The sequence below is a fragment of the Argopecten irradians genome, chromosome 6, assembly GCF_041381155.1.
Source record: "Argopecten irradians isolate NY chromosome 6, Ai_NY, whole genome shotgun sequence".
Lineage (NCBI taxonomy): Eukaryota > Metazoa > Mollusca > Bivalvia > Pectinida > Pectinidae > Argopecten > Argopecten irradians.
In genome coordinates, this window is record NC_091139.1 from 41,261,392 (window position 1) to 41,287,409 (window position 26,018).

Consider the following 26,018-nt stretch of genomic DNA (forward strand, 5'->3'; position numbering starts at 1 on the left):
CCTCTTGTTGTTGTTTCAGTATAAGAAGTGTAAGGATGTGTTGTTAGAGTTTAACTCATTCCTCTTGTTGTTGTTGTTTCAGTATAAGAAGTGTAAGGATGTGTTGTTAGAGTTTAACTCATTCCTCTTGTTGTTGTTGTTTCAGTATAAGAAGTGTAAGGATGTGTTGTTAGAGTTTAACTCATTCCTCTTGTTGTTGTTTCAGTATAAGAAGTGTAAGGATGTGTTGTTAGAGTTTAACTCATTCCTCTTGTTGTTGTTGTTTCAGTATAAGAAGTGTAAGGATGTGTTGTTAGAGTTTAACTCATTCCTCTTGTTGTTGTTGTTTCAGTATAAGAAGTGTAAGGATGTGTTGTTAGAGTTTAACTCATTCCTCTTGTTGTTGTTGTTTCAGTATAAGAAGTGTAAGGATGTGTTGTTAGAGTTTAACTCATTCCTTTTGTTGTTGTTGTTTCAGTATAAGAAGTGTAAGGATGTGTTGTTAGAGTTTAACTCATTCCTCTTGTTGTTGTTGTTTCAGTATAAGAAGTGTAAGGATGTGTTGTTAGAGTTTAACTCATTCCTCTTGTTGTTGTTGTTTCAGTATAAGAAGTGTAAGGATGTGTTGTTAGAGTTTAACTCATTCCTCTTGTTGTTGTTGTTTCAGTATAAGAAGTGTAAGGATGTGTTGTTAGAGTTTAACTCATTCCTTTGTTGTTGTTGTTTCAGTATAAGAAGTGTAAGGATGTGTTGTTAGAGTTTAACTCATTCCTCTTGTTGTTGTTGTTTCAGTATAAGAAGTGTAAGGATGTGTTGTTAGAGTTTAACTCATTCCTCTTGTTGTTGTTGTTTCAGTATAAAAGTTAAGGATGTGTTGTTAGAGTTTAACTCATTCCTCTTGTTGTTGTTGTTTCAGTATAAGAAGTGTAAGGATGTGTTGTTAGAGTTTAACTCATTCCTCTTGTTGTTGTTGTTTCAGTATAAGAAGTGTAAGGATGTGTTGTTAGAGTTTAACTCATTCCTCTTGTTGTTGTTGTTTCAGTATAAGAAGTGTAAGGATGTGTTGTTAGAGTTTAACTCATTCCTCTTGTTGTTGTTGTTTCAGTATAAGAAGTGTAAGGATGTGTTGTTAGAGTTTAACTCATTCCTCTTGTTGTTGTTGTTTCAGTATAAGAAGTGTAAGGATGTGTTTGTTAGAGTTTAACTCATTCCTCTTGTTGTTGTTTCAGTATAAGAAGTGTAAGGATGTGTTGTTAGAGTTTTAACTCATTCCTCTTGTTGTTGTTGTTTCAGTATAAGAAGTGTAAGGATGTGTTGTTAGAGTTTAACTCATTCCTCTTGTTGTTGTTGTTTCAGTATAAGAAGTGTAAGGATGTGTTGTTAGAGTTTAACTCATTCCTCTTGTTGTTGTTGTTTCAGTATAAGAAGTGTAAGGATGTGTTGTTAGAGTTTAACTCATTCCTCTTGTTGTTGTTGTTTCAGTATAAGAAGTGTAAGGATGTGTTGTTAGAGTTTAACTCATTCCTCTTGTTGTTGTTGTTTCAGTATAAGAAGTGTAAGGATGTGTTGTTAGAGTTTAAACTCATTCCTCTTGTTGTTGTTGTTTCAGTATAAGAAGTGTAAGGATGTGTTGTTAGAGTTTAACTCATTCCTCTTGTTGTTGTTGTTTCAGTATAAGAAGTGTAAGGATGTGTTGTTAGAGTTTAACTCATTCCTCTTGTTGTTGTTGTTTCAGTATAAGAAGTGTAAGGATGTGTTGTTAGAGTTTAACTCATTCCTCTTGTTGTTGTTGTTTCAGTATAAGAAGTGTAAGGATGTGTTGTTAGAGTTTAACTCATTCCTCTTGTTGTTGTTGTTTCAGTATAAGAAGTGTAAGGATGTGTTGTTAGAGTTTAACTCATTCCTCTTGTTGTTGTTGTTTCAGTATAAGAAGTGTAAGGATGTGTTGTTAGAGTTTAACTCATTCCTCTTGTTGTTGTTGTTTCAGTATAAGAAGTGTTAAATTTTTTGTTTAGGATGTGTTGTTAGAGTTTAACTCATTCCTCTTGTTGTGTTTCAGTATAAGAAGTGTAGGATGTGTTGTTAGAGTTTAACTCATTCCTCTTGTTGTTGTTTCAGTATAAGAAGTGTAAGGATGTGTTGTTAGAGTTTAACTCATTCCTCTTGTTGTTGTTGTTTCAGTATAAGAAGTGTAAGGATGTGTTGTTAGAGTTTAACTCATTCCTCTTGTTGTTGTTTCAGTATAAGAAGTGTAAGGATGTGTTGTTAGAGTTTAACTCATTCCTCTTGTTGTTGTTGTTTCAGTATAAGAAGTGTAAGGATGTGTTGTTAGAGTTTAACTCATTCCTCTTGTTGTTGTTGTTTCAGTATAAGAAGTGTAAGGATGTGTTGTTAGAGTTTAACTCATTCCTCTTGTTGTTGTTGTTTCAGTATAAGAAGTGTAAGGATGTGTTGTTAGAGTTTAACTCATTCCTCTTGTTGTTGTTGTTTCAGTATAAGAAGTGTAAGGATGTGTTGTTAGAGTTTAACTCATTCCTCTTGTTGTTGTTGTTTCAGTATAAGAAGTGTAAGGATGTGTTGTTAGAGTTTAACTCATTCCTCTTGTTGTTGTTGTTTCAGTATAAGAAGTGTAAGGATGTGTTGTTAGAGTTTAACTCATTCCTCTTGTTGTTGTTGTTTCAGTATAAGAAGTGTAAGGATGTGTTGTTAGAGTTTAACTCATTCCTCTTGTTGTTGTTGTTTCAGTATAAGAAGTGTAAGGATGTGTTGTTAGAGTTTAACTCATTCCTCTTGTTGTTGTTGTTTCAGTATAAGAAGTGTAAGGATGTGTTGTTAGAGTTTAACTCATTCCTCTTGTTGTTGTTGTTTCAGTATAAGAAGTGTAAGGATGTGTTGTTAGAGTTTAACTCATTCCTCTTGTTGTTGTTGTTTCAGTATAAGAAGTGTAAGGATGTGTTGTTAGAGTTTAACTCATTCCTTGTTGTTGTTGTTTCAGTATAAGAAGTGTAAGGATGTGTTGTTAGAGTTTAACTCATTCCTCTTGTTGTTGTTTTCAGTATAAGAAGTGTAAGGATGTGTTGTTAGAGTTTAACTCATTCCTCTGTTGTTGTTGTTTCAGTATAAGAAGTGTAAGGATGTGTTGTTAGAGTTTAACTCATTCCTCTTGTTGTTGTTTCAGTATAAGAAGTGTAAGGATGTGTTGTTAGAGTTTAACTCATTCCTCTTGTTGTTGTTTCAGTATAAGAAGTGTAAGGATGTGTTGTTAGAGTTTAACTCATTCCTCTTGTTGTTGTTGTTTCAGTATAAGAAGTGTAAGGATGTGTTGTTAGAGTTTAACTCATTCCTCTTGTTGTTGTTGTTTCAGTATAAGAAGTGTAAGGATGTGTTGTTAGAGTTTAACTCATTCCTCTTGTTGTTGTTTCAGTATAAGAAGTGTAAGGATGTGTTGTTAGAGTTTAACTCATTCCTCTTGTTGTTGTTGTTTCAGTATAAGAAGTGTAAGGATGTGTTGTTAGAGTTTAACTCATTCCTCTTGTTGTTGTTGTTTCAGTATAAGAAGTGTAAGGATGTGTTGTTAGAGTTTAACTCATTCCTCTTGTTGTTGTTGTTTCAGTATAAGAAGTGTAAGGATGTGTTGTTAGAGTTTAACTCATTCCTCTTGTTGTTGTTTCAGTATAAGAAGTGTAAGGATGTGTTGTTAGAGTTTAACTCATTCCTCTTGTTGTTGTTGTTTCAGTATAAGAAGTGTAAGGATGTGTTGTTAGAGTTTAACTCATTCCTCTTGTTGTTGTTTCAGTATAAGAAGTGTAAGGATGTGTTGTTAGAGTTTAACTCATTCCTCTTGTTGTTGTTGTTTCAGTATAAGAAGTGTAAGGATGTGTTGTTAGAGTTTAACTCATTCCTCTTGTTGTTGTTGTTTCAGTATAAGAAGTGTAAGGATGTGTTGTTAGAGTTTAACTCATTCCTCTTGTTGTTGTTGTTGTTCAGTATAAGAAGTGTAAGGATGTGTTGTTAGAGTTTAACTCATTCCTCTTGTTGTTGTTTCAGTATAAGAAGTGTAAGGATGTGTTGTTAGAGTTTAACTCATTCCTCTTGTTGTTGTTGTTTCAGTATAAGAAGTGTAAGGATGTGTTGTTAGAGTTTAACTCATTCCTCTTGTTGTTGTTTCAGTATAAGAAGTGTAAGGATGTGTTGTTAGAGTTTAACTCATTCCTCTTGTTGTTGATGTTTCAGTATAAGAAGTGTAAGGATGTGTTGTTAGAGTTTAACTCATTCCTCTTGTTGTTGTTTCAGTATAAGAAGTGTAAGGATGTGTTGTTAGAGTTTAACTCATTCCTCTTGTTGTTGTTTCAGTATAAGAAGTGTAAGGATGTGTTGTTAGAGTTTAACTCATTCCTATTGTTGTTGTTTCAGTATAAGAAGTGTAAGGATGTGTTGTTAGAGTTTAACTCATTCCTCTTATTGTTGTTGTTTCAGTATAAGAAGTGTAAGGATGTGTTGTTAGAGTTTAACTCATTCTTTTGTTGTGTTTCAGTATAAGAAGTGTAAGGATGTGTTGTTAGAGTTTAATCATTCCTCTTGTTGTTGTTTCAGTATAAGAAGTGTAAGGATGTGTTGTTAGAGTTTAACTCATTCCTCTTGTTGTTGATGTTTCAGTATAAGAAGTGTAAGGATGTGTTGTTAGAGTTTAACTCATTCCTCTTGTTGTTGTTGTTTCAGTATAAGAAGTGTAAGGATGTGTTGTTAGAGTTTAACTCATTCCTCTTGTTGTTGATGTTTCAGTATAAGAAGTGTAAGGATGTGTTGTTAGAGTTTAACTCATTCCTCTTGTTGTTGATGTTTCAGTATAAGAAGTGTAAGGATGTGTTGTTAGAGTTTAACTCATTCCTCTTGTTGTTGTTGTTTCAGTATAAGAAGTGTAAGGATGTGTTGTTAGAGTTTAACTCATTCCTCTTGTTGTTGTTTCAGTATAAGAAGTGTAAGGGATGATGTTGTTAGAGTTTAACTCATTCCTCTTGTTGTTGTGTTTCAGTATAAGAAGTGTAAGGATGTGTTGTTAGAGTTTAACTCATTCCTCTTGTTGTTGTTTCAGTATAAGAAGTGTAAGGATGTGTTGTTAGAGTTTAACTCATTCCTCTTGTTGTTGATGTTTCAGTATAAGAAGTGTAAGGATGTGTTGTTAGAGTTTAACTCATTCCTCTTGTTGTTGTTTCAGTATAAGAAGTGTAAGGATGTGTTGTTAGAGTTTAACTCATTCCTCTTGTTGTTGTTGTTTCAGTATAAGAAGTGTAAGGATGTGTTGTTAGAGTTTAACTCATTCCTCTTGTTGTTGTGTTTCAGTATAAGAAGTGTAAGGATGTGTTGTTAGAGTTTAACTCATTCCTCTTTGTTGTTGTTTCAGTATAAGAAGTGTAAGGATGTGTTGTTAGAGTTTAACTCATTCCTCTTGTTGTTGTTGTTTCAGTATAAGAAGTGTAAGGATGTGTTGTTAGAGTTTAACTCATTCCTCTTGTTGTTGTTTCAGTATAAGAAGTGTAAGGATGTGTTGTTAGAGTTTAACTCATTCCTCTTGTTGTTGTTTCAGTATAAGAAGTGTAAGGATGTGTTGTTAGAGTTTAACTCATTCCTCTTGTTGTTGTTTCAGTATAAGAAGTGTAAGGATGTGTTGTTAGAGTTTAACTCATTCCTCTTGTTGTTGTTGTTTCAGTATAAGAAGTGTAAGGATGTGTTGTTAGAGTTTAACTCATTCCTATTGTTGTTGTTTCAGTATAAGAAGTGTAAGGATGTGTTGTTAGAGTTTAACTCATTCCTCTTGTTGTTGTTTCAGTATAAGAAGTGTAAGGATGTGTTGTTAGAGTTTAACTCATTCCTCTTGTTGTTGTTTCAGTATAAGAAGTGTAAGGATGTGTTGTTAGAGTTTAACTCATTCCTCTTGTTGTTGTTTCAGTATAAGAAGTGTAAGGATGTGTTGTTAGAGTTTAACTCATTCCTCTTGTTGTTGTTGTTTCAGTATAAGAAGTGTAAGGATGTGTTGTTAGAGTTTAACTCATTCCTCTTTTGTTGTTTCAGTATAAGAAGTGTAAGGATGTGTTGTTAGAGTTTAACTCATTCCTTGTTGTTGTTTCAGTATAAGAAGTGTAAGGATGTGTTGTTAGAGTTTAACTCATTCCTCTTGTTGTTGTTTCAGTATAAGAAGTGTAAGGATGTGTTGTTAGAGTTTAACTCATTCCTCTTGTTGTTGTTGTTTCAGTATAAGAAGTGTAAGGATGTGTTGTTAGAGTTTAACTCATTCCTCTTGTTGTTGTTGTTTCAGTATAAGAAGTGTAAGGATGTGTTGTTAGAGTTTAACTCATTCCTCTTGTTGTTGTTTCAGTATAAGAAGTGTAAGGATGTGTTGTTAGAGTTTAACTCATTCCTCTTGTTGTTGTTTCAGTATAAGAAGTGTAAGGATGTGTTGTTAGAGTTTAACTCATTCCTCTTGTTGTTGTTGTTTCAGTATAAGAAGTGTAAGGATGTGTTGTTAGAGTTTAACTCATTCCTCTTGTTGTTGTTTCAGTATAAGAAGTGTAAGGATGTGTTGTTAGAGTTTAACTCATTCCTCTTGTTGTTGATGTTTCAGTATAAGAAGTGTAAGGATGTGTTGTTAGAGTTTAACTCATTCCTCTTGTTGTTGTTGTTTCAGTATAAGAAGTGTAAGGATGTGTTGTTAGAGTTTAACTCATTCCTCTTGTTGTTGTTTCAGTATAAGAAGTGTAAGGATGTGTTGTTAGAGTTTAACTCATTCCTCTTGTTGTTGATGTTTCAGTATAAGAAGTGTAAGGATGTGTTGTTAGAGTTTAACTCATTCCTCTTGTTGTTGTTTCAGTATAAGAAGTGTAAGGATGTGTTGTTAGAGTTTAACTCATTCTTTGTTGTTGTTTGTTAGAGTTTAATCATTCCTCTTGTTGTTGTGTTTCAGTATAAGAAGTGTAAGGATGTGTTGTTAGAGTTTAACTCATTCCTCTTGTTGTTGTTTCAGTATAAGAAGTGTAAGGATGTGTTGTTAGAGTTTAACTCATTCCTCTTGTTGTTGTTGTTTCAGTATAAGAAGTGTAAGGATGTGTTGTTAGAGTTTAACTCATTCCTCTTGTTGTTGTTGTTTCAGTATAAGAAGTGTAAGGATGTGTTGTTAGAGTTTAACTCATTCCTCTTGTTGTTGTTTCAGTATAAGAAGTGTAAGAATGTGTTGTTAGAGTTAAACTCATTCCTCTTGTTGTTGTTGTTTCAGTATAAGAAGTGTAAGGATGTGTTGTTAGAGTTTAACTCATTCCTCTTGTTGTTGTTTCAGTATAAGAAGTGTAAGGATGTGTTGTTAGAGTTTAACTCATTCCTCTTGTTGTTGTTTCAGTATAAGAAGTGTAAGGATGTGTTGTTAGAGTTTAACTCATTCCTCTTGTTGTTGTTTCAGTATAAGAAGTGTAAGGATGTGTTGTTAGAGTTTAACTCATTCCTCTTGTTGTTGATGTTTCAGTATAAGAAGTGTAAGGATGTGTTGTTAGAGTTTAACTCATTCCTCTTGTTGTTGATGTTTCAGTATAAGAAGTGTAAGGATGTGTTGTTAGAGTTTAACTCATTCCTCTTGTTGTTGTTTCAGTATAAGAACTCATTCCTCTTGTTGTTGTTGTTTCAGTATAAGAAGTGTAAGGATGTGTTGTTAGAGTTTAACTCATTCCTATTGTTGTTGTTTCAGTATAAGAAGTGTAAGGATGTGTTGTTAGAGTTTAACTCATTCCTCTTGTTGTTGTTTCAGTATAAGAAGTGTAAGGATGTGTTGTTAGAGTTTAACTCATTCCTCTTGTTGTTGATGTTTCAGTATAAGAAGTGTAAGGATGTGTTGTTAGAGTTTAACTCATTCCTCTTGTTGTTGTTTCAGTATAAGAAGTGTAGATGTGTTGTTAGAGTTTAACTCATTCCTCTTGTTGTTGTTTCAGTATAAGAAGTGTAAGGATGTGTTGTTAGAGTTTAACTCATTCCTCTTGTTGTTGTTTCAGTATAAGAAGTGTAGATGTGTTTTTAGAGTTTAACTCATTCTCTTGTTGTTGTTGTTTCAGTATAAGAAGTGTAAGGATGTGTTGTTAGAGTTTAACTCATTCCTCTTGTTGTTGTTGTTTCAGTATAAGAAGTGTAAGGATGTGTTGTTAGAGTTTAACTCATTCCTCTTGTTGTTGTTGTTTCAGTATAAGAAGTGTAAGGATGTGTTGTTAGAGTTTAACTCATTCCTCTTGTTGTTGTTGTTTCAGTATAAGAAGTGTAAGGATGTGTTGTTAGAGTTTAACTCATTCCTCTTGTGTTGTTTCAGTATAAGAAGTAGATGTGTTGTTAGAGTTTAATCATTCTTTTTGTTGTTTCAGTATAAAAGTGTAAGATGTTGTTAGAGTTTAACTCATTCCTCTTGTTGTTGATGTTTCAGTATAAGAAGTGTAAGGATGTGTTGTTAGAGTTTAACTCATTCCTCTTGTTGTTGTTTCAGTATAAGAAGTGTAAGGATGTGTTGTTAGAGTTTAACTCATTCCTCTTGTTGTTGATGTTTCAGTATAAGAAGTGTAAGGATGTGTTGTTAGAGTTTAACTCATTCCTCTTGTTGTTGATGTTTCAGTATAAGAAGTGTAAGGATGTGTTGTTAGAGTTTAACTCATTCCTCTTGTTGTTGATGTTTCAGTATAAGAAGTGTAAGGATGTGTTGTTAGAGTTTAGCTCATTCCTCTTGTTGTTGTTGTTTCAGTATAAGAAGTGTAAGGATGTGTTGTTAGAGTTTAACTCATTCCTCTTGTTGTTGTTGTTTCAGTATAAGAAGTGTAAGGATGTGTTGTTAGAGTTTAACTCATTCCTCTTGTTGTTGTTTCAGTATAAGAAGTGTAAGGATGTGTTGTTAGAGTTTAACTCATTCCTCTTGTTGTTGATGTTTCAGTATAAGAAGTGTAAGGATGTGTTGTTAGAGTTTAACTCATTCCTCTTGTTGTTGATGTTTCAGTATAAGAAGTGTAAGGATGTGTTGTTAGAGTTTAACTCATTCCTCTTGTTGTTGATGTTTCAGTATAAGAAGTGTGAGGATGTGTTGTTAGAGTTTAACTCATTTCTCTTGTTGTTGTTTCAGTATAAGAAGTGTAAGGATGTGTTGTTAGAGTTTAACTCATTCCTCTTGTTGTTGATGTTTCAGTATAAGAAGTGTAAGGATGTGTTGTTAGAGTTTAACTCATTCCTCTTGTTGTTGATGTTTCAGTATAAGAAGTGTAAGGATGTGTTGTTAGAGTTTAACTCATTCCTCTTGTTGTTGATGTTTCAGTATAAGAAGTGTAAGGATGTGTTAGAGTTTAACTCATTCCTCTTGTTGTTGATGTTTCAGTATAAGAAGCGTAGGGATGTGTTGTGAGAGTTTAACTCATTCCTCTTGTTGTTGATGTTTCAGTATAAGAAGCGTAAGGATGTGTTGCTGGATGCTCAGAAACGACTTGAAGAGGAACACCGCCGGGAGGAAGACAGGCTACTTGAACAGATCACTCAGAACAGACGCCAAGAAATCCGCAAAATATCTGATGAACTCAACATGGAGTGGCAAGTTAAACTCAAGGATCTCACAGAGAAATTTGAACGAGAGATGGACAAAAAGAAAAAGAAAATCAAGGATAGCGAAAAGAAGGTATGTGTAGTAGGTTTAGATTGTAAATACTGTACATAGTGACATGGTGCCTTTAGCTCGAGTGGCAGACCAGTAAGATTTGAGAGTCAGTGGTTCAATCCTGGCTGGTTACACATTACTCTCACTTTTGTGACAGTACTCCATTTATTTGATGTAAAATTCAATCCTGAAACCTGGACTCCTGGAAAAACTCTATTTAACAGGTGCATTTGTCCTAGCCCTAGAACAAACTAATCCTGGAATCATGTCATTGTAGTGGGTTCAAGACTTTAAGCCTCACAACAAGTGCTTTATTAGGAAACAAAGCATGTTATCAGATATTATGAGCCTCTCAGATTTAGTAGGGCAATATGGGCCTCTCAGATTTAGTAAGGCAATATGAGCATCTCAGATTTAGTAGGGCAATATGAGCCTCCCAGATTTAGTAGGGCAATATGAGCCTCCCAGATTTAGTAGGGCAATATGAGCCTCTCAGATTTAGTAGGGCAATATGAGCTTTCCAGATTTAGTAGGGCAATATGAACCTCTCAGATTTAGTAGGGCAATATGAGCCTTTCAGATTTAGTAGGGCAATATGATCGTCCCAGATTTAGTAGGGCAATATGAGCCTCCCAGATTTAGTAGGGTTATATGAGCCTTCCAGATTGGGTAGGGCAATATGAACCTCCCAGATTTAGTAGGGTGATATGAGCCTCCCAGATTTAGTAGGGCAATATGAGCCTCCTAAATTTAATAGGGTTATATGAGCCTTCCAGATTTGGTAGGGCAATATGAACCTCTCAGATTGAGCAAACTCATGTGAAATAATAGGAGTGACTCACATATTTGAGCAGGGTAGTTTGAATTGTTTACATTGAGCATAGTAAAATGAGTCAGTTAAATATGAGTCACCTAAACCATAACTGACTGTGTTACCTATTCCAAGTCATTCTTTATGGTAGAAAAAGAAGCAGGAAATTATAAGTGAACTTGGACCTTATTTCTTTTAGATGTAAATAATCAGCTTGTTGGCTCCTGCCATTCCCTAGGTAGTAAATAATCAATGATTGTGTGTTAGTCGTACTTTGAGGATTTTTATTGGTGCTGAGGGAGGTTCGACTTCAGTAGGTCAACGCTCTTAACATCTTCCAGTTCTTTATAAATCAATCTTGTGTTAGGAATATTGATGTATTTGATTACAAAACTTAGGTATTACTTTTATTATTTCAATGAAGGCCTTCTAATGGAGCCTCTTGCACTCCTCCCCTCTGAATTAGTCTTCTCCCGTCTGAATTAGTCTTCTCCACTCTGAATTAGTCTTCTCCACTCTGAATTAGTCTTCTCCACTCTGAATTAGTCTTCTCCACTCTGAATTAGTCTTCTCCACTCTGAATTAGTCTTTTCCCCTCTGAATGAGTCTTCTCCCCTCTGAATTAGTCTTCTCCACTCTGAATTAGTCTTCTCCACTCTGAATTAGTCTTTTCCCCTCTGAATGAGTCTTCTCCCCTCTGAATTAGTCTTCTCCACTCTGAATTAGTCTTCTCCACTCTGAATGAGTCTTCTCCCCTCTGAATGAGTCTTCTCCCCTCTGAATGAGTCTTCTCCCCTCTGAATGAGTCTTATTTCCCACATAAATGAGTCTTCTACCCATAGATATGGATCTCCTTCCCCTCCACTACCTCAATAGACCACCTCCCTTCCACTTCCTCTGTAAATGTTGCTCCACCCTGTAACTGAATTGTAATCCCTAGAGATAACTGTGGCTATACTATACAGCAAATTGAGCTCTACTCATTCAGTATTGATGTACAATCTGACTGGCTGGATACCTGTGGAGTTAGATCTGTCAATCACGCAGTAATCAATAAAAGAAATGAAAATTCACTTTATGATGATCATTACATAATGGTAAATGATGTGTTCATACATCAGAGATATCTTTAATGAGATAAAAGTGTATCATACAAAATTAGAATCTGGGGCACCTGTTCCACATCACAAAGTCAAAGATGTAATTGATATGATATTGAAATTCTACCTAACTTGTGTACATTATATATATAGACCAAGGATACAAAGACTTGGAGCTATTTACTTACACATAGAAATTTAACACAGGTCAATGCTGATATATTTCTATGTCTTATTATACATAGTTTACATATCAAATGACTGTATCGTATACAATATTTGACCCAATGACGGAGGCCTCAATAAGGGGGAGGGGTGCTCATAGGGATGGGGGCGCTTTTTGGGTCGAATACAGTACAGTAATCCATTTTCAGATTATCCACCATTACCTACACATGTACTATACTACATATATTGATGTTAACATTTCAATGATGTATAGCTGCTGATTTACTCAAAGATTATGTTTTTGCTATTCCACTAGAACCATGAATCAAGTTACTCTGACCCCAAAATAACTAAACATTTAGAATATCCTTTATTTATGGTCTTACAAACATGATGATTCAATGTAGTCAAACCTGCCTAAGTCACAACCTCTGTATAAAGAACACCTCTTTAATTTGACCACTTTTTGAGGGTTCCAAATTATCATTTTGAACTTAACTTAAAAACATTTTTTCTTGAGTGGCCTTTATAGACAGGTTTGACTATATGTATTTATATACATGTACAGGTATAGATGGCTATTTTTATTCCCCTGGAGGTGCCTTGGGTGGTCGTTATAGACAGGTATGACTGTATATATATACAAATATAGATGGTTATTTTTTTCCCCTGGAGGTGCCTTAGGTGGTCGTTATAGACAGGTATGACTGTATATATATACAAATGTAGATGGATATTTTTATTCCCCTGGAGGTGCCTTGGGTGGTCGTTATAGACAGGTATGACTGTATATATATACAAATGTAGATGGCTATTTTTATTCCCCTGGAGGTGCCTTGGTTGGTCGTTATAGACAGGTATGACTGTATATATATACAAATGTAGATGGCTATTTTTATTCCCCTGGAGGTGCCTTGGGTGGTCGTTATAGACAGGTATGACTGTATATATATACAAATGTAGATGGCTATTTTTATTCCCCTGGAGGTGCCTTGGGTAGTCGTTATAGACAGGTATGACTGTATATATATACAAATGTAGATGGCTATTTTTATTCCCCTGGAGGTGCCTTAGGTGGTCGTTATAGACAGGTATGACTGTATATATATACAAATGTAGATGGATATTTTTATTCCCCTGGAGGTGCCTTGGGTGGTCGTTATAGACAGGTATGACTGTATATATATACAAATGTAGATGGCTATTTTTATTCCCCTGGAGGTGCCTTAGGTGGTCGTTATAGACAGGTATGACTATATATATACAAATGTAGATGGATATTTTTATTCCCCTGGAGGTGCCTTGGGTGGTCGTTATAGACAGGTATGACTGTATATATATATACAAATGTAGATGGCTATTTTTATTCCCCTGGAGGTGCCTTGGGTGGTCGTTATAGACAGGTATGACTGTAAATATATACAAATGTAGATGGCTATTTTTATTCCCCTGGAGGTGCCTTGGGTAGTCGTTATAGACAGGTATGACTGTATATATATATACAAATGTGGATGGCTATTTTTATTCCCCTGGAGGTGCCTTGGGTGGTCGTTATAGACAGGTATGACTGTATATATATACAAATGTGGATGGCTATTTTTATCCCCCTGGAGGTGCCTTGGGTGGTCGTTATAGACAGGTATAACTGTTTATATATACAAATGTAGATGGCTATTTTTATTCCCCTGGAGGTGCCTTGGGTGGTCGTTATAGACAGGTATGACTGTATATATATATACAAATGTAGATGGCTATTGTTGTTCCCCTGGAGGTGCCTTGGGTGGTCGTTATAGACAGGTATGACTGTATATATATACAAATGTAGATGGCTATTTTTTCCCTTGGAGGTGGCTTGCATATCTAGTCATGCATTACACTGGTACAGACGTATATAAATGGGTGGGGCTTCATCTATTATACAGGTACAATCTATATTTAACTCTCTGGAAGTAACTTAACTACCTACAGTCTGAAAAATACACAATAAATTAATTACTATTTATGGCCATGACTAATTAGAGATCAGGATCTAGCCTGGAACAAACCATCTTTAAATTCTGCAAGCAGAGGCAACGTATACTAAAGATGTAGACTTGTAGCTGAACAACATGATCATTGTTATGTTAGAATGTGCAGTTGACTTCAATTTGAAACAAATGGATACCAATAGTTGGTGAAGGGCTTGTGGTAATTAATATGTCGGGACATCTTAACCATTTGGCCACCACTGAATGGCTGGTCAGGATATTTGTTTTGATTCATAGGCTATTCAAAATAAAGGTTCAATATATAGGTGTTTTGTTACCAGAATCGAAGTGAATTCTATACAGATGGAAGTTCCTAGGAAGTGTTCCAATCTTTATAAATCAGTCCATCAAATCTAAACTGCAGCAACAGGCTGATGTTTACTCATAGTCAGTGGGCAAATTACGAAGCCTTTGTGAGAAGTGTTTGGGCTAGACGTAAATACCTTTGAAAAGATGTTGAATAGGTCTGAGTTAATTTGGAGAGATTGTGTTTACGATAGAAGTGTATTTACACGGATTACAGTATAAGTCCAGAGAACAGGTTATAACGTGAGATTGTTTGTGTATTCTATACAATAAAGCATCGAGTGTCTGTGTTTAGCTATGTCATCTTTCCCTCTTGTGTAACTACACATAATGGGAATTACGATCAAATCACAAAAAGGTGTAAAAATGTTAATCATCACAGTGTCTGGCTCCTGTTCTAAAATAGATCAGTAATGTAGGAATACACCTATATCTTACATCTAGTATACATGTACAGTCTAACCTGTATTAGTGTCCACCTCTCTAAAGACCACCAGGGTAATAAGACCATTTCCTTGTGGTCCCAAATGGCCATTTATAGCACGATTTGACCTGTGTATAAAGACCACTTTGGAATAGAGAGCACTTTTTATTTATCCCTTGGGTGGTCTTGAAACACATGTTTAAATGTCATTTTCTAATATTACTTTCTAAAATGAGCCTATGCTATGGCATGCACAAAATAGTAAAAGAACATGTAAAATTTGCCCTCAAACAAATGAAATGAAATGTGACAGTGAACTTTCTTCTCTTAGTTTTAAAGAGCTTCTCCAAAATGTGGCACAAGATACTGTCAAAATAAATCTACAATACATATCTGAGAACATTTTATATGTGGTATATCTTTTCATTAAAAGTTTGTGCAAAATAAAAAAAGCTCAGCAATTGATCTGTCCTTCAAAAAATGCATTTGTAGATTTTGTCCACACAAGTGTAAGTGACCTTAAATGTACATCTGAATGGAATTTGGGGGTCATGACACTGAAAATTAAGAGCCATAGGTCAAATTAACAATTTGGGTTAGTTACTGTACACAATGTTTTACTTTTCAGAAGAAAATATGTTGATCAGATTTCTGTAATTATTTCATTAAACTGGTGATAATAAATGTATACTTTTCTTTGGTAGCAAATGACACTGCACTTTGAGAACCAGAAGAAGGACTTGGAGTTCAGCATCAATGAGAAGAGGAACAAGAAGCGTGAGTCGATGACGATGAGGATTAGGGAGAAGGAGCAGAAAGTGACATCCACCATGGTGGCCCGACAGAGTAAACAGATGTTAGAATTACTGGCCGCTAAAAAGGAGGAGATCAAACAGGAAATCGTGGAGGAAATCGCACAGGAAAAAGAAACAGTACAAGATATTGTATTTATATTGGCTCGGTAGTTGTACACAAAGTTACTGTTACCATCTCTTCATTCTGTCCCTATGTATGATTCAGTGAGATGGCACTATAATGTAGACAAAACTTCTGGTTATAGAGAGTACAACAAATGTACAGCAGTCTTCCAAAACTATCACACAGAGAGTACAACAAATGTACAGCAGTCTTCCAAAACTATCACACAGGGAGTACAACAAATGTACAGCAGTCTTCCAAAACTATCACACAGAGAGTACAACAAATGTACAGCAGTCTTCCAAAACTATCACACAGGGAGTACAACAAATGTACAGCAGTCTTCCAAAACTATCACACAGAGAGTACAACAAATGTACAGCAGTCTTCCAAAACTATCACACAGAGAGAACAACAAATGTAATGTACAGCAGTCTTTCAAAACTATCACATAGAGAGTACAACAAATGTACAGCAGTCTTTCAAAACTATCATATGGAGAATACAACAAATGTACAGCAGTCTTCCAAAACTATCACACAGAGAGTACAACAAATGTACAGCAGTCTTCCAAAACTATCACACAGAGAGTACAACAAATGTACAGCAGTCTTCCAAAACTATCACACAGAGAGTACAACAAATGTACAGCAGTCTTTCAAAACTATCACACAGAGAGTACAACAAATGTACAGCAGTCTTCCAAAACTATCACATAGAGAGCACAACAAATGTAATGTACAGCAGTCTTTCAAAACTATCACACAGAGAGTACAACAAATGTACAGCAGTCTTCCAAAACTATCACACAGGGAGCACAACAAATGTAATGTACAGCAGTTTTCCAAAACTATCACACAGAGATCACAACAAATGTAATGTACAGCAGTTTTCCAAAACTATCACACAGAGAGTACAACAAATGTACAACAGTCTTCAAAAACTATCACACAGAGAGTACAATAAATGTGCAGCAGTCTTCCAAAACACACACATATCTCATGGCACTGTCCTTAAATACCTTACAGTATCATACCAAACCATATGCTGAAACACTAGGAAACACTGAATAAAACTAATGGTTTGCATAATGTCGCAGAATCACAATGTTTTGATACTTATTTCCTTTGTTTTTTTCCATAATAAATTGGTATGTATATACATGGATCCACCATCTCTCATAGCATTTTAGACCTTCACACATTAATAATCCATGAAGCTTGGATGACCTTGTTACATGAGTATTACAGGCCCTCTATAGGCCTCTTTGAGTTATCTATATTGGTCATTCTCGAAGCGGAACTAAGACCCGTGTTTGTGTTACAGAACGGGATTAACGGACACGAGGAACAGGAGGAGTTGGTTGAGGAAGTAATTGAAGCTCTCGGACTTCCGTCCTCGGACCTCCCCTCACCTAAACCTCCGTCATGTCGCAAGAACGAACTCTACGAAGATGTGTCCATCTTCAACGAACTGGACGAGGATGTTATTAAGGTGAGGAGGTTAGGTGTTCTATAAGATGATTAATAACAGAAATGTTCATCATATCTATAGTGTAAGGATTTGAAGGACCTCTTAAAATGATATAAAGGTACCTGGTAAACGGAATCATAACATTGTTACCTTACTATACAAATCTCCAGAAGAAATTTGAACCACTTCAAAAATACTGAGGATCAATTAGATTAAGTAAATATATTAACAGCATTAAATATTATGAGTAAAACAGGTTCATTCGGCATTTGGTAGATATCTGAATTACCTGTCATAAAGTCTTGCATGTCTCTCCCGTCCTGTCAAGTTGGGTCAAGATCTGGTCATATTACATATTATGGCGGGAGCATTTATGTCACTTCATGCATGTTTATGAAGTATACAATACATGTATACCAATTTATTGAAGTTTAACATGTTTTCCTTTTCAATTTTGGAAATACAAAACTAAAAAAAGATTATCATAGATTCTTCCTAGTCTTCTACAAGAATATATCATTTGTTTTCTAGGTTGCTGAAAATGAGCAGTACACATACACAGAATTGGTACAACAGCTGACAGAGAATCTAAAGACAGACCTGGAGAAAGTCAGGTATGTCACATGTATATCTAATTAGGTGGGAAGGAGGTGGGGCAGTGAAGTCAGGAACGTCACATACATACCTAATAAGGTGGGAAGGGGGTGGGGCAGTGATTTCAGGGACATCACATACATACCTAATTAGGTGGGAAGGGGGTGGGGAAGTTAGGGGTGGGAGAAATTCAGGTACGTCACATACATACCTAGTTAGGTGGGAAGGGGTGGGGAAGTTAGGGGTGGGAGAAAGTCAGGTACGTCACAAACATACCTAATTAGGTGCGAAGCGGATGGGGGAAGTTAGTGGTGGGAGAAAGTCAGGGATGTCACATACATACCTAATGAGGTGGGAAGGGGGTGGGGCAGTGAAGTCAGGGACGTCAAATACATATCTAATTAGGTGGGAAGGGGGTGGGGAAGTTAGGGGTGGGAGAAAGTCAGGGATGTCCCAAACATACCTAATGAGGTGGGAAGGGGGTGGGGAAGTTAGGGATGGGAGAAAGTCAGGGACGTCACATACATACCTAATAAGGTGGGAAGGGGGTGGGGCAGTGAAGTCAGGGACGTCAAATACATATCTAATTAGGTGGGAAGGGGGTGGGGAAGTTAGGGGTGGGAGAAATTCAGGTACGTCACATACATACCTAGTTAGGTGGGAAGGGGTGGGGAAGTTAGGGGTGGGAGAAAGTCAGGTACGTCACAAACATACCTAGTTAGGTGGGAAGGGGTGGGGAAGTTAGGGGTGGGAGAAAGTCAGGTACGTCACAAACATACCTAATTAGGTGCGAAGCGGATGGGGGAAGTTAGTGGTGGGAGAAAGTCAGGGATGTCACATACATACCTAATGAGGTGGGAAGGGAGTGGGGCAGTGAAGTCAGGGACGTCAAATACATACCTAATTAGGTGGAAAGGGGTGAGGATGTTAGGGGTGGGAGATTTAGGTAATTAGTTGGGGGTAGGGGGTAGAGATGTGTCGGGTGGAGATGTTAGGGGTGGGAGATTTAGGTAATTAGTTGGGAGTAGGGGGTAGAGATGTGTCGGGTGGAGATGTTAGGGGTGGGAGATTTAGGTAATTAGTTGGGGGTAGGGGGGTAGAGATGTGTCGGGTGGAGATGTTAGGGGTGGGAGATTTAGGTAATAAGTTGGGGGTAGGGGGTAGAGATGTGTTGGGTGGAGATGTTAGGGGTGGGAGATTTAGGTAATTAGTTGGAGGTAGGGGGTAGAGATGTGTCGGGTGGAGATGTTAGGGGTGGGAGATTTAGGTAATTAGTTGGGGGTAGGGGGTAGAGATGTGTCGGGTGGAGATGTTAGGGGTGGGAGATTTAGGTAATTAGTTGGGGGTAGGGGGTAGAGATGTGTCGGGTGGAGATGTTAGGGGTGGGAGATTTATGTAATTAGTTGGGGGTAGGGGGTAGAGATGTGTCTGGTGGGGATGTTAGGGGTGGGAGCTGCAACAAATGTAAATAACTTTGATCTTTAAACCACACATGACCAATTTCTGGATTGAATGGTAATCAAGATTATGTTTTAAAAATCCAATATACTGGTATTGTATACTGGTGGCTTTTGGCATAGTTTGGTCAGTATAAATGTCCTCCTGTACTAGCAAACTTGTACCTTTGGTATAACATCTGCTCCATCAATAGAGTTATTTGACATTAAAATTTGCTAATGGGATTAATAAAATGTTATGATATTTTTTTTGTTTACAGGGCTTTATATCGATGGGTGACTGTCAAAGATCTCAATGTGATAGACTTTGAAGAGACGTTGGGCACTGACAACCCTATGGGCCTTTTACGTGGCATCAAGTTCGGCACAGAAACTTATCACGTTCTATTTATGAGGCTGTGCAGGTGGGTCACGCATGACAGATTTCAGCATTTTCTAGAGTAATTTTCTTGCCTATTAAATTGAAAAATTGGGTAGATATTTTATTTATTTATATTGATTACTCGGGTGAAATTGATTGGTGATACAATAAAGTGAAAGGTGACAAAGCGTACATAAAATGTTATCACAGAACACAACAAATATCAGTGTGTACTTCAATCACCTCTGGCAAATTCTATCTTTGGTATTATTAACTTTTAGAGATAAAAATCTTTCCTTATGACACTTATTATATGAATGTTGGTATGGAAATCTTTTTGACAATACAATACCCTGTATACAATAAAACCTGTCTATAAAGTACACCCAAGGGACAGAGACCTAGAAAAGTGGTCTTATTAAGCAGGTGGTCTTTATACAGAGATGGTTGCTAAGGCAGGTTTTCCCTACAAATAACGGGATATATATAGTACATAAACCCAGAAATATGATAATTTGTAAGCAGGGCGGTGTATGTATATGTTTGTGTTATACAGTTATGTATACACGGCGGTGTATGTATTTGTTTGTGTTACAGTTATGTATACAGGGCGGTGTATGTATATGTTTGTGTTACAGTTATGCCGGTCTGCACTGTGTTGAGATCAAAGGTCACTCGAAGAGTGTAGGATATGAACCAGGAATGAAGATCCAGCCGGAGACTTTCCAGAATACCTGGAACGCTGTCCTTATAGACGGAGACTGGAGACTGATACAGTGTAACTGGGGCGCCAGGTAAATAAACTGTACATATTGGACAACTCAATGTCAGCTTTAGGATATACAGGCACCTGTTTTAGCATTAGTCAAAGTTTTTCACTTAATTGTGTATGTGTTTAACTACTGGTAATTGTAGTATTTGATAAAACATTAATATATCCTGTGATCAATTTGTTCAATGACAACTTATAGAAGTACTTTGCATGATAAAACATCAGATGTGGTCCCTCAATATTTTATTAGTCTGTCCCGAGATTTTGGAGGTAGGGTAGGGGGTAATGATGTTTACCTTTGTGATGTGGTTTTGTTTACCAAAATCAGGTCACTGTGGTCTATATTTCAACCTTTAAACTTGGGTTCTTTCCCAAGTCAATAGGTGTTGCACTTTATACTTGAGACCACCCAGGTGTAATTACCTATACTTTGACCTTTGACATACATTAAAGAAAAACCTTGCCTGGACTCTGTCTTATGATATAAAGCATCAGAACTTCATAACTGGTATATTGACACATTCTTCTGGTAACAAAACATCATGGTATATAGTTTCAAATGGTAGGGACTTCAATTTGCCAATTGTCTTGATGTTAACTTGTATCTGTGTTACAGACACTTGGTGCTGAACAAAGACAAGAAGAAGGACAAAGTCAAGTCTTCCTCCAAGGACCAGATTCGCTACCAGTATGACGAACATTACTTCCTCACTGATCCAGATGAGTTTATCCAGGAATTCTGGTCCAAGGAACCCGAATGGCAGCTCCTGGAGAACCCCATCACTAAGGAGGAATTTGAAGCACTTCCATTCGTCCGTTCCGTCTTCTTTCATTTCGGAATGCACTTTGACCACGGGATGACCGCTGTGTTGGATGCGTCTGCTAAAGGAGGATGTGACATCAAACTCAAGATTCCCGAGAGCTTGGAGAACGACTTGGTGTTCTATTATCAGTTAAGATTTGCAGACAAGGAGAAAAGAATGGAGGCAACCTATCGGGGGTCCAGCCTGGAACGCTTTGTCTTTCAGACCATGATCCACAACACTGTCATGTTTAGTATACACCTACCCACAACCGGAGACTTTTTCTTTGAAATCTTTGCAAACAAAATTGAAGAAAGTAATAAATTTGGGAATACTGACGATTCTGGTTCCGGTATATCACCATTCCGTTTGAAATGTGCCTGCAAGTTTAAAGTGACTTGCCCTGAATTGTCGGGTAAGATGCACCCTCTCCCCGATTGTGCCTCTGGAGAATGGGGCCCCCTGAAGGGGAAGAGACATTTTGGGATACAAATGAAACAACTGAAACACCTTGGTAGAACCACTACAGATCATTCCTCAGTTAATGATACATCAGACAAGCTATCAGACAGTGGGAGTTCAGAAAGTGGGCTTGGTGACGCACCCGATAACCCCAAGGCAGGGATTATCAACGTTGAGGAAGGAATTGAACTGTATGCCAAGATTCCTCGACCACTTCACTTTGTTGCTAAACTAAAAGCAAATGTTTTTGAGAGCAAGGTTTTAGATCCGTTTGTGCATTCTTCAGTAGACGGCGATACATTGATGGTGCGAGTGAATCCTCCGCAGACTGGTCAATTTGGTCTGGATGTGTACGCGCGACCTAAAGATGCTGGGGACAGCACCACGCTGTCGCACGCGTTTAAGTTCCTGTTAAATTGTGTTAAAGTGTCTAATCCGGTCGATCTCCCTAGAGTACAATCAAAGCAAGTCGCCAGGAAGGAGAAATGGGGACCCACATCCCATTTCGAGGAATATGGCCTGAAACTTTTGTCACCAAAGGAACCAAAGATTACCTGCTCTGAATCGAACCAATGCACAATCGACCTGACGGTGCCAAATAAGGTCAAGCTGTCGCATAATTTCCTTAAGGAGCCAGATGAGGAGAAGAATGAACTTGTATCCATGGTGACAGAAGATCAAAACAAAGTTAGGTTTTTTGTGAATGTCCCGGTTCCTGGCAACTACATGTTGTCACTGTTTGCCACAAAGAAGGATATTAATGATCAGTCATGTCCTAACGTGTACAACTTCTTAGTCGTCTATAAAAAGAGTTCAAAAGAATCCAACGGCACAGCTAAGCCAGAGGAGAGGAGACCGTCATCCATATTCAGAAAAGGTCTTTTCAAGAAGTCGGACAAAGAGAAGAAATAAATAGAAGTCATTCTATAGGTAGCTTTGACCGTTGTTTTGAATTTTCGATTGAATGTTGTATGTTTGACACAACAAACATTTGAGTGTAGAGACTACAGGGTATTGATCTGGTATATCTGGATGTGTGTTAGTGATGTGTGTCTGTGGCCTAAACTTATTATAATGGAAATGATATTAGAAACCAAATCATTCATATATATTATCTAATGAACTTTCTCTCATAGTACAAAGTTAAACATATACACTAACATTTGTCATAATTTTCCCATTATATTATAATCAAAATATTGTTTGTATATTAATTGTAAATGCTGTTTTTGACACTCGCTTCTGTTAAGTCAAATTTTCTTCCAATTTAGAATTTACACTTATTTACGTCAACCATAGTGCTTGGAATATAAATTTTCTGATAAAATAGAAATATTTTTTACAAGTTTCTTTTTCTATAAAAGTGCCATATGTTACATTCTTATAAAGTACATGTGAACATAATTATCTTTACTTTGAGACCCTATGGGGAGTAATTCAGCCATACAGAAGAACTACCGTATTTACCTCTGACTTCATTTTGTGCCAGAAGGTGAGGGTACTGGTGGCAGAGAGGTTAAGATGTCCGACACAATTCAACATCTGGGTGCAAGTTCAAAACTCACATTGGGTAGTTGTCAGGTACTGACCATAGGTCAGTCGTTTTTTCCACCTAATAAACCTGGCACATGCTTTGATATTATGACTGTTAAATGGAACAGGAAACAAACTCGTAGACATCCTCAGTAAACCAGGTGTGATATACATATTAATATCAGTAAATGATTTCTGACTCTACGTTTCTGGAGATGACAAGAAGACTACATGGCCAATTGTTTCTGTCTATAGTTAGTGTAGTACAGTGCACCAAAGCAGACTCTATGTTATCCTGAAATTTTTCATGTGTAAGAAATCATACTTTCTGTAATGTGTTTAACTTGGGAGTGTGGAATTCCGGTTTTTGTACTTTTGTAAGCTCAATTTAAATGACAAAACTTCTGGTTCTGCTCGAATGTTTTGTACATGTAGGTATATAGTTCACAACCTAATAGCGAGGAAATTGGCTTCCATTACTATTTGTGATATTTAACCATTATTGAATAGAAGGAAACAAACAGGAAAACATAGTTAACAATCTTGTAAATAATTTCATTTGAATCAAAGTTTTATCAAAATGTTAAAGTATAGCAAAGTATGTATGTGGTAGCTATCGGTTCATAACTAATAAGACATATACCCGGTATGTAGATGTGAAAAATGTCTAATGTTAATGTCCTTAAACTATTTATGCTTGAGTGCCAAGTACAATTGTAATTATTACGAATATATTAAAGCAATGTTACTATATTTAAAAATAATGTAGCATACTTTGTAATCAACATAAGTCTGGTTTAGTGGGGGTACAATGTAATATATTACAAGCTAGTGTAAATGATGATGAAGGTAGATGATATTAAGCTGTTACACCTTAACAGATTTGTTATTGTTTTATCACCTATATAATCCTCATATTCATTGTCAAGTTTTCAATTTATATGCATAAATGAATTTATATGCATAAATGAATATATATATGTAAAGCAGGTTTTTTGACGCAAACATTTACGAAATGCATATCATACCAGAACACTAGCCCGATATTAAGTGTTGATATTATGATGAAATAAGCATTGATCATGTCCCTAAATTGTATTTTGCTATAATCAGCTTCACACTGGACCAGATGTCAATTTTAATGTAGTACCAAACCCAGTTAATTTTGTTAAATATCTGATACACTGTCGGGTCTGTTATGTTTAAACATCTGGTGTAAAGAAAACTTTCCCATCTTCCATGTGATTAAGATGGCTGAAAACCCTAGCAAGTGTCTGCAACATACAGTAGACGCGTTCAACCTTTACTGTTTTGAATTTTATTCTGGACATTACCTTGAATATTACAACCATATACTGATATTAGATTTTGTACGTCGTTTACACACACCAGTCTGTGGCAGGCAAGAAGAATTTGTTGTTAATTGTTACAATAGCTATTATTTACCTCCATCGATTTCCTCGGTATCATTGCAGAATTAGCACACTTTTTACTGGGATATTCTATCCTATTAGCTTTCCCGACAATCATTTTCCATCCCCTGTTTCTGTCCCACATTGAGCTTTAACTGCCCTTCTCGTGGAGCCTAATTAGTGTATCATGTGTAAAGTCCATACTTTTTCTACAATAACTAATGTTTGTGGTGATTAACTTTAATATTTTCCTTTACTGTGATTTAATGTCTTGATAAGCCATAACAATATCCTAATACTGTAAGCCCAAATTAAATTTCTTTAGCTTTAATAAATTTCATAATTTTAGTTTCAAATCATATCAGAGAATTTACTATAGTGGATTTACAATTGAATAGGAATTTCACTGTAATTGTGGTTGATTCTCACTCCAAAGATAAACTGAGTTAGCACACAACTTACAGGTGGTTTATAATATTACATCTTTGTCTCAGGTCAACAGAAATTGTTATGTAAAGTAATTTTTGCAAAATTTGTTTGTCTAGTACATCCATGGGTTCACAGTATGTTACACTGAAACTTATTCAATTTTCTTTATGAATATGTCATATTTGTTTTGTCTACCGGCAAACAGATATGTTTTGGTGTTTAACCCAGTTTCTGCTTCCTGCTGTGTAATGTAAAGTGGTTTGGTTACAAACCAAATATCATTAGAGTTCAAAGAAATAGTACTAGATGAAACATATACACAGATTTACATGTAGATTCACATATTAAATTCTCACCAAGAATTCTGTGGGAGGCTTTACAAAATTATGAGAAGAATTTGGTGACAAGATATAAACACTTTTGTCTCCAATGAATGCTTAATATTGTACATATTCTAAAAAATTGTGATTCAAGATATATTAAAGAATGTACTGTATAGAATTAACCAAATTATATTTAATGGATAATCTGGCTTTAGGATATAAAAAAACCACCTATTGTTATTTATCTCTTTGTCATGTTTTCTTTCTTTTGGAGTACAAGTGTACTTCACATGTTTATCTTATTTGCTAATTAAAATGATATCTATACCAATGTCATGTTTTTTGTTATTTTTCCATTGATCAGTTGATATAAAGGAGTTCCTTTGAGCAGTTTATTTAGCATTATCACAGAGTTACTTCCCTTTACATATTACTGCAATAAATTATTGAAAAGAAGAGCTGTTTGTGAAAGCAAAGCTCGCCTCTGAAGCTTTAGCAAAGCTCGCCTCTGAAGGGTTGTTGATTTAATTCAGGTTCCTTGTAATTTTCCAGTATAATAAAATATAGAAATATCATTACATAACTTAATTCTTCAGACCATTGGGCCTCTTGAATTTCTGAAAATCCTGCTTTCAATCCTTTAAATGATTGTCAACACCCATCACAACAATTACAAGAAATCCACGAGGGATCTTTGCACCGATCTATGTCTGACAATTGACAGATTGATCTTTTCTTTACTTTTCAAACTCCAACTACCAAAATCCAAGATGGTGGCCATCTTGTTAACGCATCATTCCCAAATCAAAATATGCACAACTAAGGCCCCAGGGAAACTTCATATGAAATTTGAGAATGATCCCTTCAATACTTTCCGAGAAACAGCAACAACAAACTTCAACAAGAGGCCCATGGGCTTTAACGGTCACCCGAGTTAGAATATATAATGGAACAAATTAAAGACATATAAACACTATATGCTGGGCCTTGAAGTTGGTCAGTGATTTATAA

The 26,018-nt window shown here is 36.1% G+C and overlaps 1 protein-coding gene across 1 annotated transcript in view; it reads left to right on the top strand.

Moving 5' to 3' along the window:
• The window catches only part of LOC138325906 (hillarin-like), a 46,662-nt gene extending 21,324 nt beyond the window's left edge, over positions 1–25,338 (top strand). The window contains exons 2-8 of the mRNA XM_069271914.1: positions 9,425–9,655; positions 15,175–15,402; positions 16,715–16,882; positions 17,393–17,475; positions 19,173–19,316; positions 19,912–20,067; positions 20,662–25,338. Of these exons, the coding sequence (XP_069128015.1) occupies positions 9,425–9,655; positions 15,175–15,402; positions 16,715–16,882; positions 17,393–17,475; positions 19,173–19,316; positions 19,912–20,067; positions 20,662–22,222 (2,571 nt within the window). The 3' untranslated portion in view covers positions 22,223–25,338. The remainder of the gene's footprint in view (positions 1–9,424; positions 9,656–15,174; positions 15,403–16,714; positions 16,883–17,392; positions 17,476–19,172; positions 19,317–19,911; positions 20,068–20,661) is intronic.
• Positions 25,339–26,018: the final 680 nt, after the last annotated feature.